Source organism: Notothenia coriiceps, unplaced genomic scaffold (assembly GCF_000735185.1).
Source record: "Notothenia coriiceps isolate Sejong01 unplaced genomic scaffold, NC01 NC01_scaffold00013471, whole genome shotgun sequence".
In the NCBI taxonomy this organism is placed as follows: Eukaryota; Metazoa; Chordata; class Actinopteri; order Perciformes; family Nototheniidae; genus Notothenia; species Notothenia coriiceps.
In genome coordinates this window covers 6,230-23,227 of record NW_011346172.1, presented here as the reverse complement: position 1 = coordinate 23,227, position 16,998 = coordinate 6,230, and the positions used below count along the sequence as shown (strand labels likewise).

Sequence of the window (16,998 nt, the reverse complement as noted above, 5' to 3'; positions counted from 1 at the left end):
TGTTTATCTCTTTTTGTGTTTATTTTTATTTTTTTATTCTCTGTCAAAGCGTCTTTGAGTTTCTAGAAAAGCGCTATACAAGTCTCATGTATTATTATTCTCATGATTAAATGAGCAACAATCAAATATCAAGCTGGGGAAAAGACATTCAATGGGTTAAATGTTGCTTATTCATGAATGTTGCATGCACTTCTGTGATGTGACGTGATAGTGAGTCAGAAGAGCTCAGAAAACATCAACAATTCTGACATCTCTTTCATATTGATACCCCTTCCACATTCTTTTTTTTGTATATTTTAGGTCCATATACCCTGTACACTACATTACACTGCACTCTACTTCTTTTTGCACTTATCTTTTATCTAGTATGCAGTACATTCACATGTTCTAGCTTGAGGTGACAGATTTGGGTAAAAAACTGATTAAGAAAACAGGTTTACGGAGTCATGGTTGTTTTGAATTATAAAAGGTTTGACTTAAACATACTATTTTCTACTGGCAGAATTGTATTTAAATGTTTCATGCTCTGTTTTTACTGTGTTGTTTCAGTTTCTTCCATGAGAGTCTGAGGAGTAACTTAAGATTCTCTGCACGCATCATAAAGAGTCGATATTTCATTTATGAATTTGACGCATTGGAAACTCTCAAAAGATTCCACTTCATTACATTTTCCACATAATGTAAGCCGCTGCTGCATTCAACACTCGGGGGATTAGGTCAAAATGTTACAATGGTGATGACATATTTATCACAGAAATATTTCAGTTCTTGTTGTTGATATGTTTGTTTTCAGACTCTGCACTTGACATTTCAATTTAAGAAGAAAAATGTTGTTGAACAAAAACAACAATGCAGGACAGACAGTGAAGAGAGAGAAAAACAGAAACGAAAAAGACTCACATTGCAGTTCTCTGTGCAGGGCGATTGCTTCAGACTCAACCTCTTTCCCTCTCACCACTGACGTCAGAGCCATGACCTTTGACCCCTGACTGTGAGCTCGCAGCTTAAGAATGAGACATTTAAGAGGAAACAAAACTTCAGTGGAGTCAAGTGTAAGTGTAAAGCTTGCAAAAACAGATATCAATTACAGGAGGGAGGACAGCATTACAATCATTTCCAGCCATGCAGCCTGGACGTGGAAGACACACATTGGTTTTTCAAGTTTTGGAGCCTTTAGTTTGGTATTTCTGTTTTTTTTGGAACCAGAAGTGAAATGAGAGGTTGGAACTAAGTATAATGTTTTTATATGTGACCACAAATGTTACAATTAACTTTCATGAAGTGAAAACACGCTGTAGGAGGGTTAAAGCTCAGCCAAAACTCCGACTGGGCCGCCACCTGTCAATCACAAGGTAGCCACGCCCTGAAAGACACATCTCTTTATCAAATGTTTTAATTTAAATTGAACCATGATTTACATCTATTTCTAAAGAAGACCAGCAATTGAGCCCATAAACTCTTGTTTACTTGGTTCACTGAGGTCATAAATCAATGAGGAAGGCTGGTCATTATTTCATAGACTTCTATACATACTTATTTTAGCAACCAGAGAGGTATACATTATACCTGCTGTTTAGTGTGTTGGTATGCTATCATTTAATGTTTATCAATCAATACAAATGACAGTCATTAGTTTGTTTAGTTGATTGTAATGTAACGTATTGAGCTATACTGAAATTCAACGTATCATTACAGTTATTACAACTTATCCTGAGGTAAAAATGAATGTCTGTGCCAAGTATCATGGAAATGTACCAAGTAGTTAACGAGACACTTCGTTCAATACAACGGATTGGACTCTGCTCTTTAATGTGCGTACTAAACTTAAAGTCAATCCATGTGAAAGTCATTGAGTGATTTTCATCAAAAGTAGTGGACCATCAGAACTGCAAAACCACACATTCAGCTGCTAGCATGGCTAATAAACCGTAAGCATTTAATATAACAATTCAATAAACATTCAATGTGTTTAGACATCAAGCCACATGCTGATTTAATTTAGTCACCTCACTGATGTCCTCCTCTATCTCCAGTTTCTTATTGGCAGTTTGTTTAAGAGGCTCCATCTCTTCTCTCATCTTCCTCACGAGATTGTCTTTGGTCTGAATTTGCCGGTCCAGCTCATCCGTCTGTTTTAACAGGTCCTCGCCCCACTAAACAGGAAGAAAAAACGCACCACTTGAATGCTTTCATTACAACAAATCTCGCTTTGCTCTCTCTCTCATTTTTGCAAAAACATTTAATCAGCCATTTGCAGAGGGAATATTAGGGAACTATTTCTGTGTTGTTTTACAGTGTTTGGTGTGCTCAGAGAGGCTGCAGTGGTTAATCACCCTCCTCTGGAACAACGTGTACCCCCATGAGCAGCAAACCCTGCCAGGATCCTCTCTCTTGTGCCTACTCAGTGTCCCCCTCTGCTTGCCAAATGTTAAATCATCAAGAAAGAACAAATGATGAGGAGTTAACAGCCCACTCGTCATAAAATGATAGCTACTAGTATCCGTATATGAGCTTAGTTAAATGTGCTGGAATGGTTCCTTATATAATATGTGCAGCTATCAAGCCGGCTGTAATAAGACTAAATGATTCACTCATGGCTCTATAATGTGACATAATAATGCTTCACATTCAGTGTGTACCCTGCAGGTGCTGCACAGACTGACCTCTGTGGTGTGCTTGGCTGCATGTGTTTGTTTGTGCTCTGGTGATGGGCTGGTCTCAGTCAGAGCCAGCTGATGTAAGGATGATGTGATGTTACCCAGGGCGATCTTCATGCCTGCAGCCTCTTCCTCCAGGGCCAGCTGTTTGGCTGCAGTTTCATTCACCTGCACTGTCAGGTTCCCCTTCTGCTGCTGCATTTGGGTTATTCTGAGAGACACAGATGAGAAAATGTTGTACAAATATATTCTACTGCATTAGATTGGTTCAGACATGATATCTTTTTGTCGGCCAACCCCGGGGTTTGCATCACTCGGGCTACCTCGATATAAATCAGTGGGATTTTTCCATTGGACTTTGGAATATCGCAGAAAATAAGCTCTGTAGAAAACACACATTTATGATACTTTTCTTCAGCTGGATAATATCCACTTACTAACACCCCTTTTATAATAGTTGAAACCTAAATTCCAACAAACTATGTTACGGTCACATGACTTCTCATCACCACCGCTCAGCTAAAGACAGCTAATGTTCAATGTAATGACTTTCAGTTGTCTCATTTAGGTACTTGTTAGCAACTGCAGTTTTTAAGACACAGAAGCTTCACAAGTTTACGAGTGGGGAACTTACTGACATATTTTATGTCGTAGAATAATTAAAAAGGCCCTATTAAGCTCACCCTCCGTCTGAAACCAGAGCCCAGTCTGCTCAGATTGGTTAGCTGGCCGGCTCTGTTGTGTCCCGCCCCTTAGCCTCTCACGTACAATGTGTTTGAGTGCAATCCAAACGCAAGAATGTTACATAGTGATGTCATTATGTTACAAAAGTAAACAAAGGAGTCCAATGGAGGCTTTTTGGGAGTGTGTGGGAGGGAAACTCCCTCTGGAGGGAACACAGGGGGTCCAGCCTTTGCAGACCATTTAGCATCAAACCTATAGAACACACTACAGGAGAGGGAAAACCCTAAAAGCAAAGGGACACTTTAAAATGTCTTTAGCTTGTGTTAACAATAGAGCTTATTCATCTAACCAATCTTAAGAAGAAGGAACCCGGAAGTGGTCAAATACTGACTGACTTCAGGGTTTACGGCTCATTCCTGCACCAATCCATAGCCCCTTTTCTTCTGTTGATCTAATGCTTTATTATTGTAAAGATGATGAAAAGGAGGTAAGAGATTCTATAGTGCAGTATCATTACAGCCGCACATATGTTGCACATCATTCAGCACATTACATTTCATATCTTTGGCTAGAGAAATGTGAAAAGCATTGTGCCGTGCCATATTGAAATCCATATAAATCTGGGGGGAAGACAAAGCAGCTTGTTATAAGTGAGTAAAGAGGATTAAAAGATAAAGCAACAGTGTGCGAAGAAATCATGATGAATTCATGAAAGCTGTTAGACACAGTGCAGCGCCATTTTTATCACCTCCACAGCTGTAATCAATCTGTTTTGCCTCAACAGACACAGAATTCACATTGTGTCACTTTCTCTTCCTGTATCCAGTGTTCAGCAAAAACCATATGCCTTTTGGGAAGTTGAAACTAATTGATTTTCACAATGATTAATTTATCGTGTTTTGTTAAAACTCTTTGTAAGGAGCTTTTAAAACAAGTCATATTGCAATTGTCAGGTAAAGTAAAAATATCAATACAACAATGTAAAAATACTCCATTATAAGTCAAACCAGTATTAGAAAAATGTACTTTACTGTAAGTATCAGAAGGATAAGCTAAAGTTCCGCAGAAAAATGACCTCTGTGACAAACATATGATTAAATATTACATTTTTAGATTAGGACTGATATATAAGTAATACTGTATGTTACTGTTGTAGCAAGAGTTCCCTATCTAAGGGACCAGACAACGCCAAAGGGTCCCAAGATACATCTGGAAGGGTTACACGAGGATTTTATAATATTCCTGGATGTAAGGAAAATATTGCTCCGCCATCAAAATGTCCCTGACTTTTGGGGCTTCTCTCAAAGTTTCGTTTTTTTGGTCAAATTTGATATTTTGACTTCAGTTTAGCCGAAAAATCGCTACTTGCTTTTGCTGATTTCCACTGGTTCACCTTCTTTTTTGCAGTGATTCAGAATTGTACTTCAGAGCCCCGAGACTAGAGCTGCAAAAGTAGTGTAAGTTGACAAATACATGTTGTGTGGATCAACAGAAAATCCTTTGCAACTATTTTGATGACCGATAAATCGTCAGGAACAAAAGATGACTCAATGTTCTGTAAACTCAACGGTAAATCCAAAATGATTTCCATGCTCCTGGAAAACAGGATTACCAGGAATGCAATCCAGGCACTTGAAAATGTAAGAGCAAACGAAGGCTGGCTTTTTAAGGATATTCAATAAAGGTTTTTTCTTTTTTGTAAAATATATTCGAGCTCCTGGGTCGCTTCGCCGTTCATAACAGACTTTTTTTAGGCGGTACAATGTCACTCTTCTTCTGCTTGTACTGCAGCTGCATTTAAAATAGAGGTTGAATATTGGTAATAAGTGAACCGTTGTCATTTTAGTTGTTCTAACAAAAGCAATACTGCAATAGATATTGGTCAAATCTGAAGCCTTCTAATAGAGGCCTATTGTTTGTGGCTGAATGTGTGAATACTTCAGATTGCCCTGCGTCTAAAATGCATGTGATTTGCTTAAGTCCAAACACATGGGTAAAAATGTTGGGGAATGCGATTTAATGTTGCCAATCTGTGAATAAACCACTCAATTCATATCCTATAAAGCTACACACACACACACTGACTCGCATACACACACTGTCATAACGCAGTTTTGCAAAGATTAACAGAACCCTTCTGGACCGTGCTGACTACTGTTGGGAGGGGGTAATCAATTTTGAGTTTCCTCGCCCCCTGCTCTCATCATGGCCACCGGAGGGCTTTTTGAATCATTCTGTCGAGCATTCAGGATAATCCTCGGAGCAATCACACGCTAGGAGATGCAGCGAGCGTGCTGCAAATCCGAGAAGGCAATAGGCTTACAGTGGAGAGAAGCTGTCCCCCTGTGGCTAAATGTCTTACTTCTAAACTCCAATGTGCTCTAACAGGCTGCTGTGAAGAAGAGGAGCTTGAGTTGTAATACATTGGTGCACTGTGTGAGAAAATAAAGTGAGAAAGCACAATAATCCACAGAGTCATGCAGCTTGTTGGGATGGCGCCAAACTGTAAGCTTTATGTGAATGGGAGGCATTCTTCCTGCTTGTGTTTGTCTGGGTGGGCGTGTGTTAGGATTGGTTATTGTGCTCACTGCTCCGTTAGGCTCCTGATGTACTCCTCTGTGGAGTTGTCCTGCAGTAGATCCATCAGGAAGCTGAAGGTCTGCTCCGAGGCTCTCACCGCCCTGCTGGCTACGGCCTCCATGTGCTCTGCCATTTCTCTCTGACTGAAAGGGATGGAGAAAAAACAGAGGAAGTGAGTAACATAGAATAACAGACCATTACAACCGCCTGAGGACAGATGAAATGGATTTCAGCATCGACAACTTCCCCCTCTCTGGCCCACATTTCTGTAACTAACACTTAACAAGGCTGCATGCTCAGAGTAGCCCAGGGCATCGATTCACAATTGCATAACCACAGTGTCAGCGGTGAGCCAAGAGGAGAAGGCAAGGATAGACCAAGTTTCAAACATTACTATCCATCCAACTTTTCTCCCAGGCCGTCAGCTTTTGATTAGCGACATTAGCGTGTTATGTCACGCTAACGCTAACGAGAGAATCATTATTTATTTTGTTGTATTTTATTTGTAATATCATACCTTTTACCTCCTTGTGTCTTTTAAACTGTTATATTTGCTTGCTATGCTACATGTTTCCTAAAGCCTTACCTTAGCCTTATTTCTTGTTCTTTGTTTTGATTTGTGATGTGTGCCATTTTGTAAAGTATTTTGAGCTGCACCTGCTATATGTAAAGTGCTAAATAAGTAAAGCTTTATTATTATTTTCTAGGTGCATTGAACTGACTTACCTTTTCAGTAGGGCCTGTGAGTCATTGACCATCGTGTTCCATTTGTTAGGGCCTGACACCATCTCAAAAGGAATGATCTATGAATAAGGCAAAAGCAACATGCTGAGGGGGTCTGAGACATGAACAAATAGTACGTTTGGCCTCGTGGAGACTTCAGACTGTTCGACTGTTTAATGAAATCATGTGAACTCAAGTCTCCATGTAGTAATTAAGGAACTTTTCACAGCTGAGTTTTTCTTTAGACTCAGCACTGTCTGCTCAGATACAGTAATCGTGGATCCGTGGGAAAGCTGTCATTCAAATCAGGGCGGACATTTAAAAAAACATATCTTTATGTGTAGAGGTTCATTTAGCTATATTTGGATTGCTTTGCTGGACCGAAGTCATGACCAAGCCTCAAAACAGAGGCTTTAATTCTGCAAATAATGAGTTCCTCTAATGAACCTCTCCTATTAAATATAACGTTCAAAGCAGAAGCATTTGAAGGAACCTCTCTCAAAATAAATCCCTGAAGTTTTGACTTGATAAATGTTATGTGTATACAGTCAAATGCTTCCTGGGGTACATTTAATTTAGGAAAATGCAAATAAAAATGAAATCAACAATTGCAGTGCTTGCATTTGTTCTTCATTTTTGGGTGGCTGCTCGGCTTATTAATATGGAATTAAAATGCTGCAGCTTCAGGCTTACCCAAGTGATAAGGGCTGTGGTGTGCACACAATCCGAAATAGAGTGTTATATATTGGCAAAACAAGCTCTCTCTCATCTCCCAGAAACTTAAATAACACAGCGGCAGTATCCGTAATACATTACAAGTGCCGCAGTGACACTAATTTTAGCGCCTATCAAACGTTCCTTTGCTTTTCTGGTGGAGGGTGGTGGAGGATGAAATATTGTTTTGCTTTTGGGATCTGTGAGGATCTATAGAGAGCAGTTCCACCAAGAGGAGTAAACTGCAGCATCCCATAATAAGGACAAAAAAATCAATTGTGTCACAAACAATATCAGTATGCTTGTGGACTGGGTGAACTCTTATGTTACAGCTACCTGGAGCATTTTCTGCAATGAAATACATGGAAATTACAAGAGCTCTGTGGAGTAAATACACAATGATGAAGACAGGATGTGTTTGATTCGCCTACCATGCTGTCCAGGTCCAGTGTCGCCTGCTTTAGCTGTTTCTGAGACGCCCTAACAATGAACAGTGTGTCAGTGAAGGCTTGACACACACCCCTGCTCCCTTCATCCGTCCCGCTCTCCATCTCTGTCATGCTGATGCTGCAGTTCAAAGTGGTTGTAATGCCATTCAGCTGGGCTAACAGGGAGCCCGCGGACGCTTCCAGCAAGGAAAACTGCTTTATGAAGGCCTCCCGCGCCTCTGCAAGAACAAAGGGCACAAAGCAAATAAAAGAACATTAAGTTATTCACTGATTATTTCAGCAAGTACAATTTTCTTCCGACTGTTTGCAGCTAGAATGCAGGAGTTAAAAACACATCTCTCACCCCTTGTGTTTGATGTGAGAAAGAAAACTGAACCAGAGGGAATTTTTTCGAGTTAATTTGGTCCCAGTGAATTCTAACTGGCTGCCTATCCACACTGGAGCTGAGTAGAAGCAGTACAACAGGGTTTCTGCAGTTAAGACTTTTTTTAATGCCGGGCGCAATGACATTTAATTCCAATTTTTCACATAATTTTCCGGTTTACTCTCATCTCCGTGTCATTTGTGCAAGACGTTAATAATTATTAGATTAATTTAGATAGTACCAATTATTTTGGGGTTTAAACAACGCAACATCAGTAAAAGAAACCATAAAGAGAAATGTATGTTATTTTGCATTTTTAAGACTGTTCAAATATACTCAATATACTATTAAATGCCTTTTCAGAATCAGAATAATCAAAATCAGTATACCTTACCTATAGTTTTTTTTATCATAGGAGAAAATTTGTGATAGTTGCTTTATTTTGGAATAAAATAAAATATAAATAAAATATTGTATAATAATATTTATATAAAGGTTTACAATGAAAAGATAAAAAAAAAAAAATACAATTCTATAAGAAAACATTTACACCATAAACTACACTATATAAAATATCTATATTATAGTATATATATAGTATAATAAAATAGCAACAAATAAATAAAAATCAAGGATCCACAGGCACACAGTGTTTTATGTCTGCATGTGTGTTTCTGCATTGTGCGTGATCGCTTGCCTCTGTGGCTTTTTGTCATATAAAATAGCAGATCAAAAGTGTGAGTGCCGGTGTTTTCCCGCACATGCTCATTAAATCATTAATAGGCCTCCCAGTGTCATAAAGAGCATGGCTGCTAACGATACGCGTGTGTGTATGTGTGTGTAAGTATGAGGGTGTTGGTACAGAGGTTGTTAGACAAAGGTTATCGTGATTGCAACTATAATCATAATAAACCAGGGATTAGAGATACACCGCCTGTCACATAAATAGGGATTAAGTTGGTCACACTGCGCCTTGTTTTATATTGTTATGATTTGTCTCCATTTGGCCTGTGCAGTTGAGCCCGTAAGCCCTTCCCCCTCCAAAGATAATGAGGATATATCAGCATTGTGTTAAAGTAATTGGGAGGCGTTTGTACTGTTGTCAGCTTCCTGATTTAATCGCTTTGTTGTGTTGTATCTCTAACTCTGAGGACACAGACAGAGCAACAGCCCGTTTCGCAGAACACCGTGGGCGGTTTGATGTCAAATTTCTTAGCCATGCTCGCTGGTCTTGTTGGCACTGATATGGCATGTTATCATCGTGCAGAAAAAAACATGACACGATACTAACAATGGCACATAACTGGCTTCACATTTCACAAGGCAAAGGCTGTTAAGTGTCTCTGGCGTGACCACCACATAGGAAACATTAAATGGGGGGTCAGGCCAAGTGGAATTATCTGGGCTTCTGGCTGCTGTTACCTTGGAAGGCTAGAAAATCCTCCAGAGCGTTGGGTAGAGAATCCTCCCTCTGGTGCTCATGCTCATATAGCTTGGCCATGTGATACTTCAGCAGGTGGTGCTGCTTCCCAAATCTACCTCGGCAATCAAAGTGAGCCAGCAACTTCTCCAAATCCTGCAGGCGCGTCCTCAGCTGCTCTGCCTGAAACAGCAGCAAGATGTATCACCGTCGGCGTCAGTGAGAATACAGATTTAGCAAGAACTAAAAACAACAACACTACAGCAACAAAAGAGATATCTACCCAGCTCTTATTTATTTATTCAGACACAGGCATTGAGATAGGACTTTGATTCTCGGTACACCAGGATATCAACGTTTAGTATTTCACCAAAAGCAATGAATAAATGAATATCAACAACAGGATGAGGATGGAACACCGTTTCCACATACAGTCACACTGTTCTCTGCAAAGCATGTGGCCAGAGAAGGCATATCAGGAGATAACTCTATTAGACTTGTTGGAGAATGGAGGTCTGAGAGAGGAATGAAGGTGCTCAGATTTGTTGACTCTGTAATGGTCTAGATCTATATAACAAGAGACTGTAATCACACTCCTTTTTCAAAGCAGGAGGCATGTTGGACATGTTGTACACATAAGGTGTGTTCACCGGGAGCAGAAATAGCTGATCTTATTACCTGGTAAGTGAGGTGTTGATTGGTTTGCATCTTCAGTCCATTTACCACTAGTTTAAAATGCTTTAACATACTGTGCACTACTGCTTTTAACAGGTATCAAATATACCTCTAATAATTGCTTCCATTTCTTTATTTAGCTGTTTTCCTGAGTCTTTTTCATATCTTTCTTGATCGTCGATCGCAAATCTCTGTCTTTTCCCAACCTTCCTCCCTTTTCCCTCGTTAGTCTTTACTTCTCTGCGTGTGAAGCCAGATGACATTGAGAGCGGAGACAGAGAGAGTGGGCGAGGTAGAAAAGAAGAGCTTGGGGGAGACTGAGGAGTAATTGAAGGTGTTTGGAGCAGACAAGGCTTGGGATGTTCACTGAATTGCTAACACTGTGGAAATCACTGCATGCATTCACACAGGTACAAGCCAGTCCGGAGAGAACACACAGCCACTTCAGAATATGTACAGGGAGAAGACAGAACATGCCGCTGCTATTGAATTGGCTTCAGGAGGCGAATCCAGGGGGCGAAGCACCTTAGCATACAGACGTGGGTTGCAACAAATCTAAAGGGACAGAAAGAAGCTGCACAGGAGAGCATTAGGGCAAACGTCTCTTTCTGTTTCACTGCACATCTACTGTTTGCTTGCAATCTACAAATACTAATGATCCATGAGGCTTTCATGCGGGTCCAGGAAGGCAGCCTGCAGGGCGGACTGTGCTGATTCAAGAACAAATTGCACCTAGCTATACAAATGCAGAGCAAAGACAACATTCATCAGAATAAAACACACATTTTCCGCAGTCACATATGAGAGGATTAGCAGCTTTTTATCCCAAGTTACATTTCGATGAAGCATCATTATTGCTCAGAAGCTTCGTTGTGCAAACTTGTGATGGTCATCTTTTAGTATTTTATAGGTATTTTAAAGGTTGTATGTATTCAAATCAGAAAAAGAAGATCAATCAGTAAAGACAAAAGTTGTTTGTCCCAATCAAATCAAGACTAGAAAGTTCAAATACGATGCACTCCTGGAGTTTAATATGTTTCAATAGAGTAGGAAAAGAAAGCTAAAGTAGCTTGTAATCATGAAACATTTACCCAGTCTCAGCAATGCAGAGCTTTTCAGCTTCTTTCAACATGGCTGTTTTGGTTTACTCCCAGCAAATTCATATCACTGTTTGGGTGAATCAGTTTGCTGTTTTCAGCAGGAAAAAAACACTCTTTAAAATCTGCTGTGCCTAAGGGACCTTTTAAAGTGCTGCTGTGGTCAGTCAATGTTAAGCTTGCTGTAGCTGGTCGGTAAGTACCCCAAAACTCAGTGCTCGCTAAGACACAGTGGGCACTATATGAACAATATACAGTAGAAATGCATGCTGTGAGCGCTCCTACAGCGTAATCTACCACACCTTTGCAAGCTACAGAGTATAATCTGGGCTCATTGTAAGCCTCAAGGGCAAAGGGGTTGTATTTAGTCTGCATATTGGTCAGCTTTTGCCAAAAAATTTATAAAAAACGACCAGGGATCAGGATGACAACTCATTGCTTTATAAATGGCAGATTTGACAAATTGGGGAAGGGAGCAGTTATTTTGCTCGGAAAATAGATCTGCTCGTGCAAAATGTAAAGCTTGCATCAAATGTATTTGAACCATTGATTGAGTGTATGTGAGGCCATGCACCCATAACTTATTCAACTAGAGCAGGCAGCATGGGGTAAATCCCTGTCCAAATGATCTTTTGGACCCCCTCAAAAATCTCAAAATTAATTTAGGTATGAATTGCCCTATCCAATAAATATGATACATTTATTGATACATAATGAAAATGCTAATGCTTTTCACTGCAACCTATTTGGGGGCTCGTACATAAAGGGCTTAGGGCAGGGGTCGGCAACCCCTGGCAAGCGCGTGCCACCATTGGAACGCTGCACCGTAACCAGTGGCAAACTAGGAATAAGTGGAATAAGTGTGCAAAATATTTAAATTTTATTTTCTGATCCTGAACGAGACCGCCGCCAGAGCGCGTCTCCCCGTTACCTGCAGAAGGAAGCCATGCACGCAACGCAGCCCCGCTCTCTTTAACTCCAGGTGACTTTCTGCCGCTTTCCTCCGTGGTGCAGTGCTGATCCTTTCACCACAGAGGAAAGCACTTCACTAATTGCAGTAGGCCTACCCATAAGGAGCTGTACAAATGACGCAGTTTTTGCGTGGCTGCGTCTTTAGTTGAAAGTCCAGTGGCGATCTGCTCATCACTCATCGAAATAACATGCTACACAGGGGCGGACGATCGTCCTTATTATTATGCCGTTTAAACAAATTATTTAAATTTGTTTGTTAAATTCGGCATCATGTAAGTTGCGCTGGCAGGTCCACACACTGCTTCCCCGCAGCGAGGCTCCCCCCGCCCTCCTGTTGACAGTTCACGAGCGTCGAGCTCCTCACCCCCCTCCCCCGTTGATAATTCACGATCGTCAGCACGCGCTGATGAAATTTTTTTTTTTAATGGTAATTCATATCAAAAAGGTTGCCGACCCCTGACTTAGGCTGAAGCAATGTGCACTGGGTAAATTAAAGGGCTACTAGGCTTTGCAGTTGTACCAATTTCGCTGATTACTTATGAAGTTATTTACTGCTGTCCATATCTGCTGCAGGCAACAAGTTGGCCATAACAACTTCAATGGCATTCTGATGTTTAAATGTTTTGCACGTTTCAGTCGAACCATGCCCAAAAAACCAGTAATGCATGTTAAAAATCACTGGAAAATTGTAGAATTTGAAAATTCCCGCAAATAACGGTTATTACACAAACAACCATAATCTCACCTGTTTCTTCACAAGGCCATAACAAACGGGGCACTCCTCACACTGGTGGGTGTCTCTGCTGTGGAAATAGTTTAGCTCACATTTCTCACACTTGTAACCCACGAAGCCCTGGCGACAGTGGCAGGTCCCGTTACCGTGACACTGCATGGAGACGGAGCCCATGGGGTCGCAGTTACAGGCTGCGAGAGGCCAGAGGAGAGCAGGGGGGCACAGGAAGAGGGAGGGGGGTGGGTTTGGGGGGGCAGAGGTAAACATTTGAAGAGTTAGAAATGCCTTCATGTGGGATCTGTGTTGGAAGGTGTATTAGAGGATTAGAGGATGCCTGCAGTAAAGTCCTGTACCTCTGCAACCTCGTGACGAGAATCCAAAGAAGCCCACTCGGCAAGAATCACACAGCGTCCCCTCCACTCCTGCACGACACACACACTGCCCTGTGATTGGATGACAAGCGTCGGACGCTGAGCCAATAGGGCTACACCTGCACCTAAGAGAGGCAGGAAAATGTCTCAATAATAGAGGGATTTCAACCAGGATATGGCTGTGTGTATCCCATTTGAAACCAGAATTGATATAATTGCCAAAGTTCAGTAATTTGTCACGTAAACTTGCCACCTTCATAGTTATTTTACCCAAAAACACAATCTTTTTTTCAAACTAACTAAGTATATTTGTTGCATAAAGCCACATTAAGCTGTTTCCTGTGAAAACTGAAGTTTTCTGAAGAGAGTAATGCACAAAAAAAGCAGAAAAACTTGAATAAGATAATATATGAGGTGCTGTATATACATTTGTCTTATCAACAAATCTACCCGACAGGTGTTTATACCTCTCACATCCTACGCCTGGTTGGAGGTTGAAGAAGCCCATTTCACAATAACTGCAGTCCCGTCCGGTCACATGACCGAGGCACAGGCAGTTTCCTGTGTGAGGGTGGCATTCATTCACATAGCCAGAGGTTCCTCCAGGACTGCAGCTACACGCTAGAAGAAACACATAAAACATTTTTTAAAATATTACATTGGTAACTGCTCATATGTTGGCAGTGTATCACCTTAGCATGGAGGACTTTTTTATTGATTTCACTCCATTGCTTGAGGAAATGGAAGAAAATTAAAGACAGCTCCAAAGAGACTCCTGGATCTTTCCTTGACATTGTTCTGTACAAAAATTCCTCCCGAGGCGTACAGGTATAAATGAAGTATTATTAGAAAGTCCGAGGAGGAACATATCATAGCTATTAGACTTAGGGTATGTCTGTGTAGTCCTATCTCAACATTTCATTACATTTAAACCTTTTTTTAATTCTCTGAACCCAAAGACCTTTCTATCTTTTCCTTTTCTTGAAGATATTTTTCTGACTCTGCCATTTCTACACCCCATTTTAAGCTTTTGCCTTTCATGACTAAAGAGTCCAACGTGAACTGCAGAATTGAGTTCATTTAAAAGCTAGACTCAAGGCTATGTAATCTTTAATGGAATTCGACTATTACTTGACTCCGCTGCAGAGAACAAAACCATTTGAATCCTTAAAGGTATTTTCATGGCATGACGTGCATGTCTTAACAGAGGACTCAAGGATTTGTGAAGACACCCTCCAGGAATGTTTGAAGATAAATAGAAAAATAAAAGCAGCTATGAATAAAATAGAATTTTGACTTGAGCCGTCCCTTATAGATACTGTCTTTTTACGTTAGTGAGCTTTATTATATTCATTTCATTTGGCTCGGCTCTAGCCGGCTCCCAAACGGCTCTTCATGTTACCACAGTTTACCACGGAGCCTCAGTTTCGCCGCTGCGAGGCTCTGGTGCTCGCAGGTCACGCTCCACTAAAACCCCCCCGCTCATCGCGTCCAAATCGCGCACGTTCCGTGTTGTCCTGTAGCAGGCATCGCCGATGTCGGGGAAACGATCCTCAATACTCCGAAAAGAATCCCACCAGACTCCTTCGCCCCTCCAACAGCGGGATGTCCTTGTCCTTTTTCTCGATCTTCTCTCGAATTCTTTTTTATTTTTGGACGCCCTCGGCACGTGTTCAGGGTGTCCCGAGCTGAATAAGGGCGTCAAATGACAGCAAGATGCCCCCCTGGCGGAAACGCTGCATGTCTCCATGCTTTAATGTTCAGAAAGCTCTTTACTTTTCTCATACTGCCTGTGCTGCAGCACCTCTTTTCACCCTCTGTCTGAAACCAGAGCCCAGTCTGCTCTGATTGGTTAGCTGGCCGGCTATGTGCTGATTGTCCAACCGCTTAGAGATGTCCCACCCCTTAGCCTTATCACATACAAAGTGTTGGAGCGTTAGCCAATATAATCTCGAGTGTTACACAGTGATGTCACTATGTTCCGGAGGTAAAGGGAAAAACTCCAAAAGCATAATAGGGCCCCTTTAATATTTTATTTTGTCATTAATTGTTCTGTCCAATTTGAAATAACATTGTACATTTCCCGCTTTAGGACATATAAAGGATTTCCGATTCAGATTTTTGCACATTGGACCATGATTGACATCCAATCAATTGTTTTGTCACAAGTCATGCTCAGTGTACACATCCGAAACTCAGATTTAAGATGAGCACAGGTGAATGGATTATATGTGAAAGTTGTATGAAAAACAGCAGTTATTTTAGTGTCTGCAGCGGGAAGCTCAAACAACAGTAGTAGAAGTAAAGTACATTTTTAAGAGGGACTTCTCTGGCCAAATTAGAATCACTCTCTTTCACCACTTCTACATAAATAATGATTTAGCATGAGTCTCTCCTCAGTTACTCACCTTTGCACTTCTGCACAGCTGTCTGGTTGAGGGCGTCGCCGTAGAAACCCCTCTGGCAGCGCTCACAGTGTTCTCCCTCTGTGTGTCCCAGGCACTTCAGGCATCGCCCAGTGAGGTGGTCGCACACTCCCAGCGCGTTGAGGTCCACGTTACCATTGCAGTCGCATCTCACACATGGGCGAGCCGAACCAGATTGTCCCAGCGGGTCACCATAGTAACCATCTTCACACATCTGACACCGGATCCCTACGTGGGGGGGTGGGCGGGGTGTCAGGTGAAAGCAAAAGACAGGATGAATGAATGAGGTTGGAGGTCATCCCCCATGTCACCTCTGACTCTGATGTAACTAAATGTAATATCAGATGTGTGAATCAAAGGTGGCATTGTCAAATGAATCCCTGCAAATTAGGTTTTTTGTTCTCATCATTTCCTTCAAGAGAAATATTGAGAGGGTGGTGCCAGAAAAAAAGAAAAAGATATTGTCTCACCTGTCTGTCCTGCAGGGCAGTTGGTGCAGACCACCTGTCCTGTCTGAGCAATTTTGGCACAGCTGGTACGGTCCGGGCAAGGGCAATGCTGACAGTCCGCAGGCGTGCCAATCAAAGCGTTGCCGTAGTAACCGTCCAGGCAGTGCTCACAGGTCATCCCAGTAGTGAAGTCTGAGCACTCACACACCCCTGAAAAAAAAGAGAGCAGTGGAACGATTACACACACCTGCTTGTATGCCTCATTGTTTTTAACACTCAAATAAAACACAGAGGGCGATGTCTCATCCATCACCACTAGAGTGCGCTGTGTCTCTGACCATAATAACTGCATACAAACACTCTGAAGCCCGATCCTGTAAAAAAAGAAAAGTCCCCATAGCCCACCATGGAGAGCGGAAGACAACTAAATTCAGTATGACTATAATTGCTTTGGGAAATATAAGAACCAAATGCAGTCCGAAAGACCTTCAAGAAGTAAAGCAATTCCCCCAACAAGTGGGAGAGATTCCCAATTCTATGATGTCCTGAAAAACAAACTGTTGTTTTGAGAGCCCTGCAAAAACAACCCACAGCTTGAAACCGCTTTCTATATATGGTGTTCACAGCATCAACATAGCAACATACAACTATTTGCTATGCAATAATGTGTCCTGAGCAGATAAT

The 16,998-nt window shown here is 41.4% G+C and overlaps 1 protein-coding gene across 1 annotated transcript; it reads right to left on the bottom strand.

Moving 5' to 3' along the window:
- Positions 1–900: 900 nt before the first annotated feature.
- On the bottom strand, positions 901–16,524 carry LOC104947943 (laminin subunit gamma-3-like; the record flags this gene model as incomplete). The annotated part of the gene is made up of 12 exons (XM_010774065.1): positions 901–1,003; positions 2,007–2,153; positions 2,664–2,868; positions 5,930–6,064; positions 6,648–6,724; positions 7,790–8,025; positions 9,594–9,774; positions 13,081–13,259; positions 13,422–13,564; positions 13,907–14,060; positions 15,848–16,093; positions 16,336–16,524. Coding segments are annotated over 12 exons (1,995 nt in total), but the record flags the coding sequence as incomplete, so codon positions are not given.
- Between the last annotated feature and the right edge of the window lie 474 nt (positions 16,525–16,998).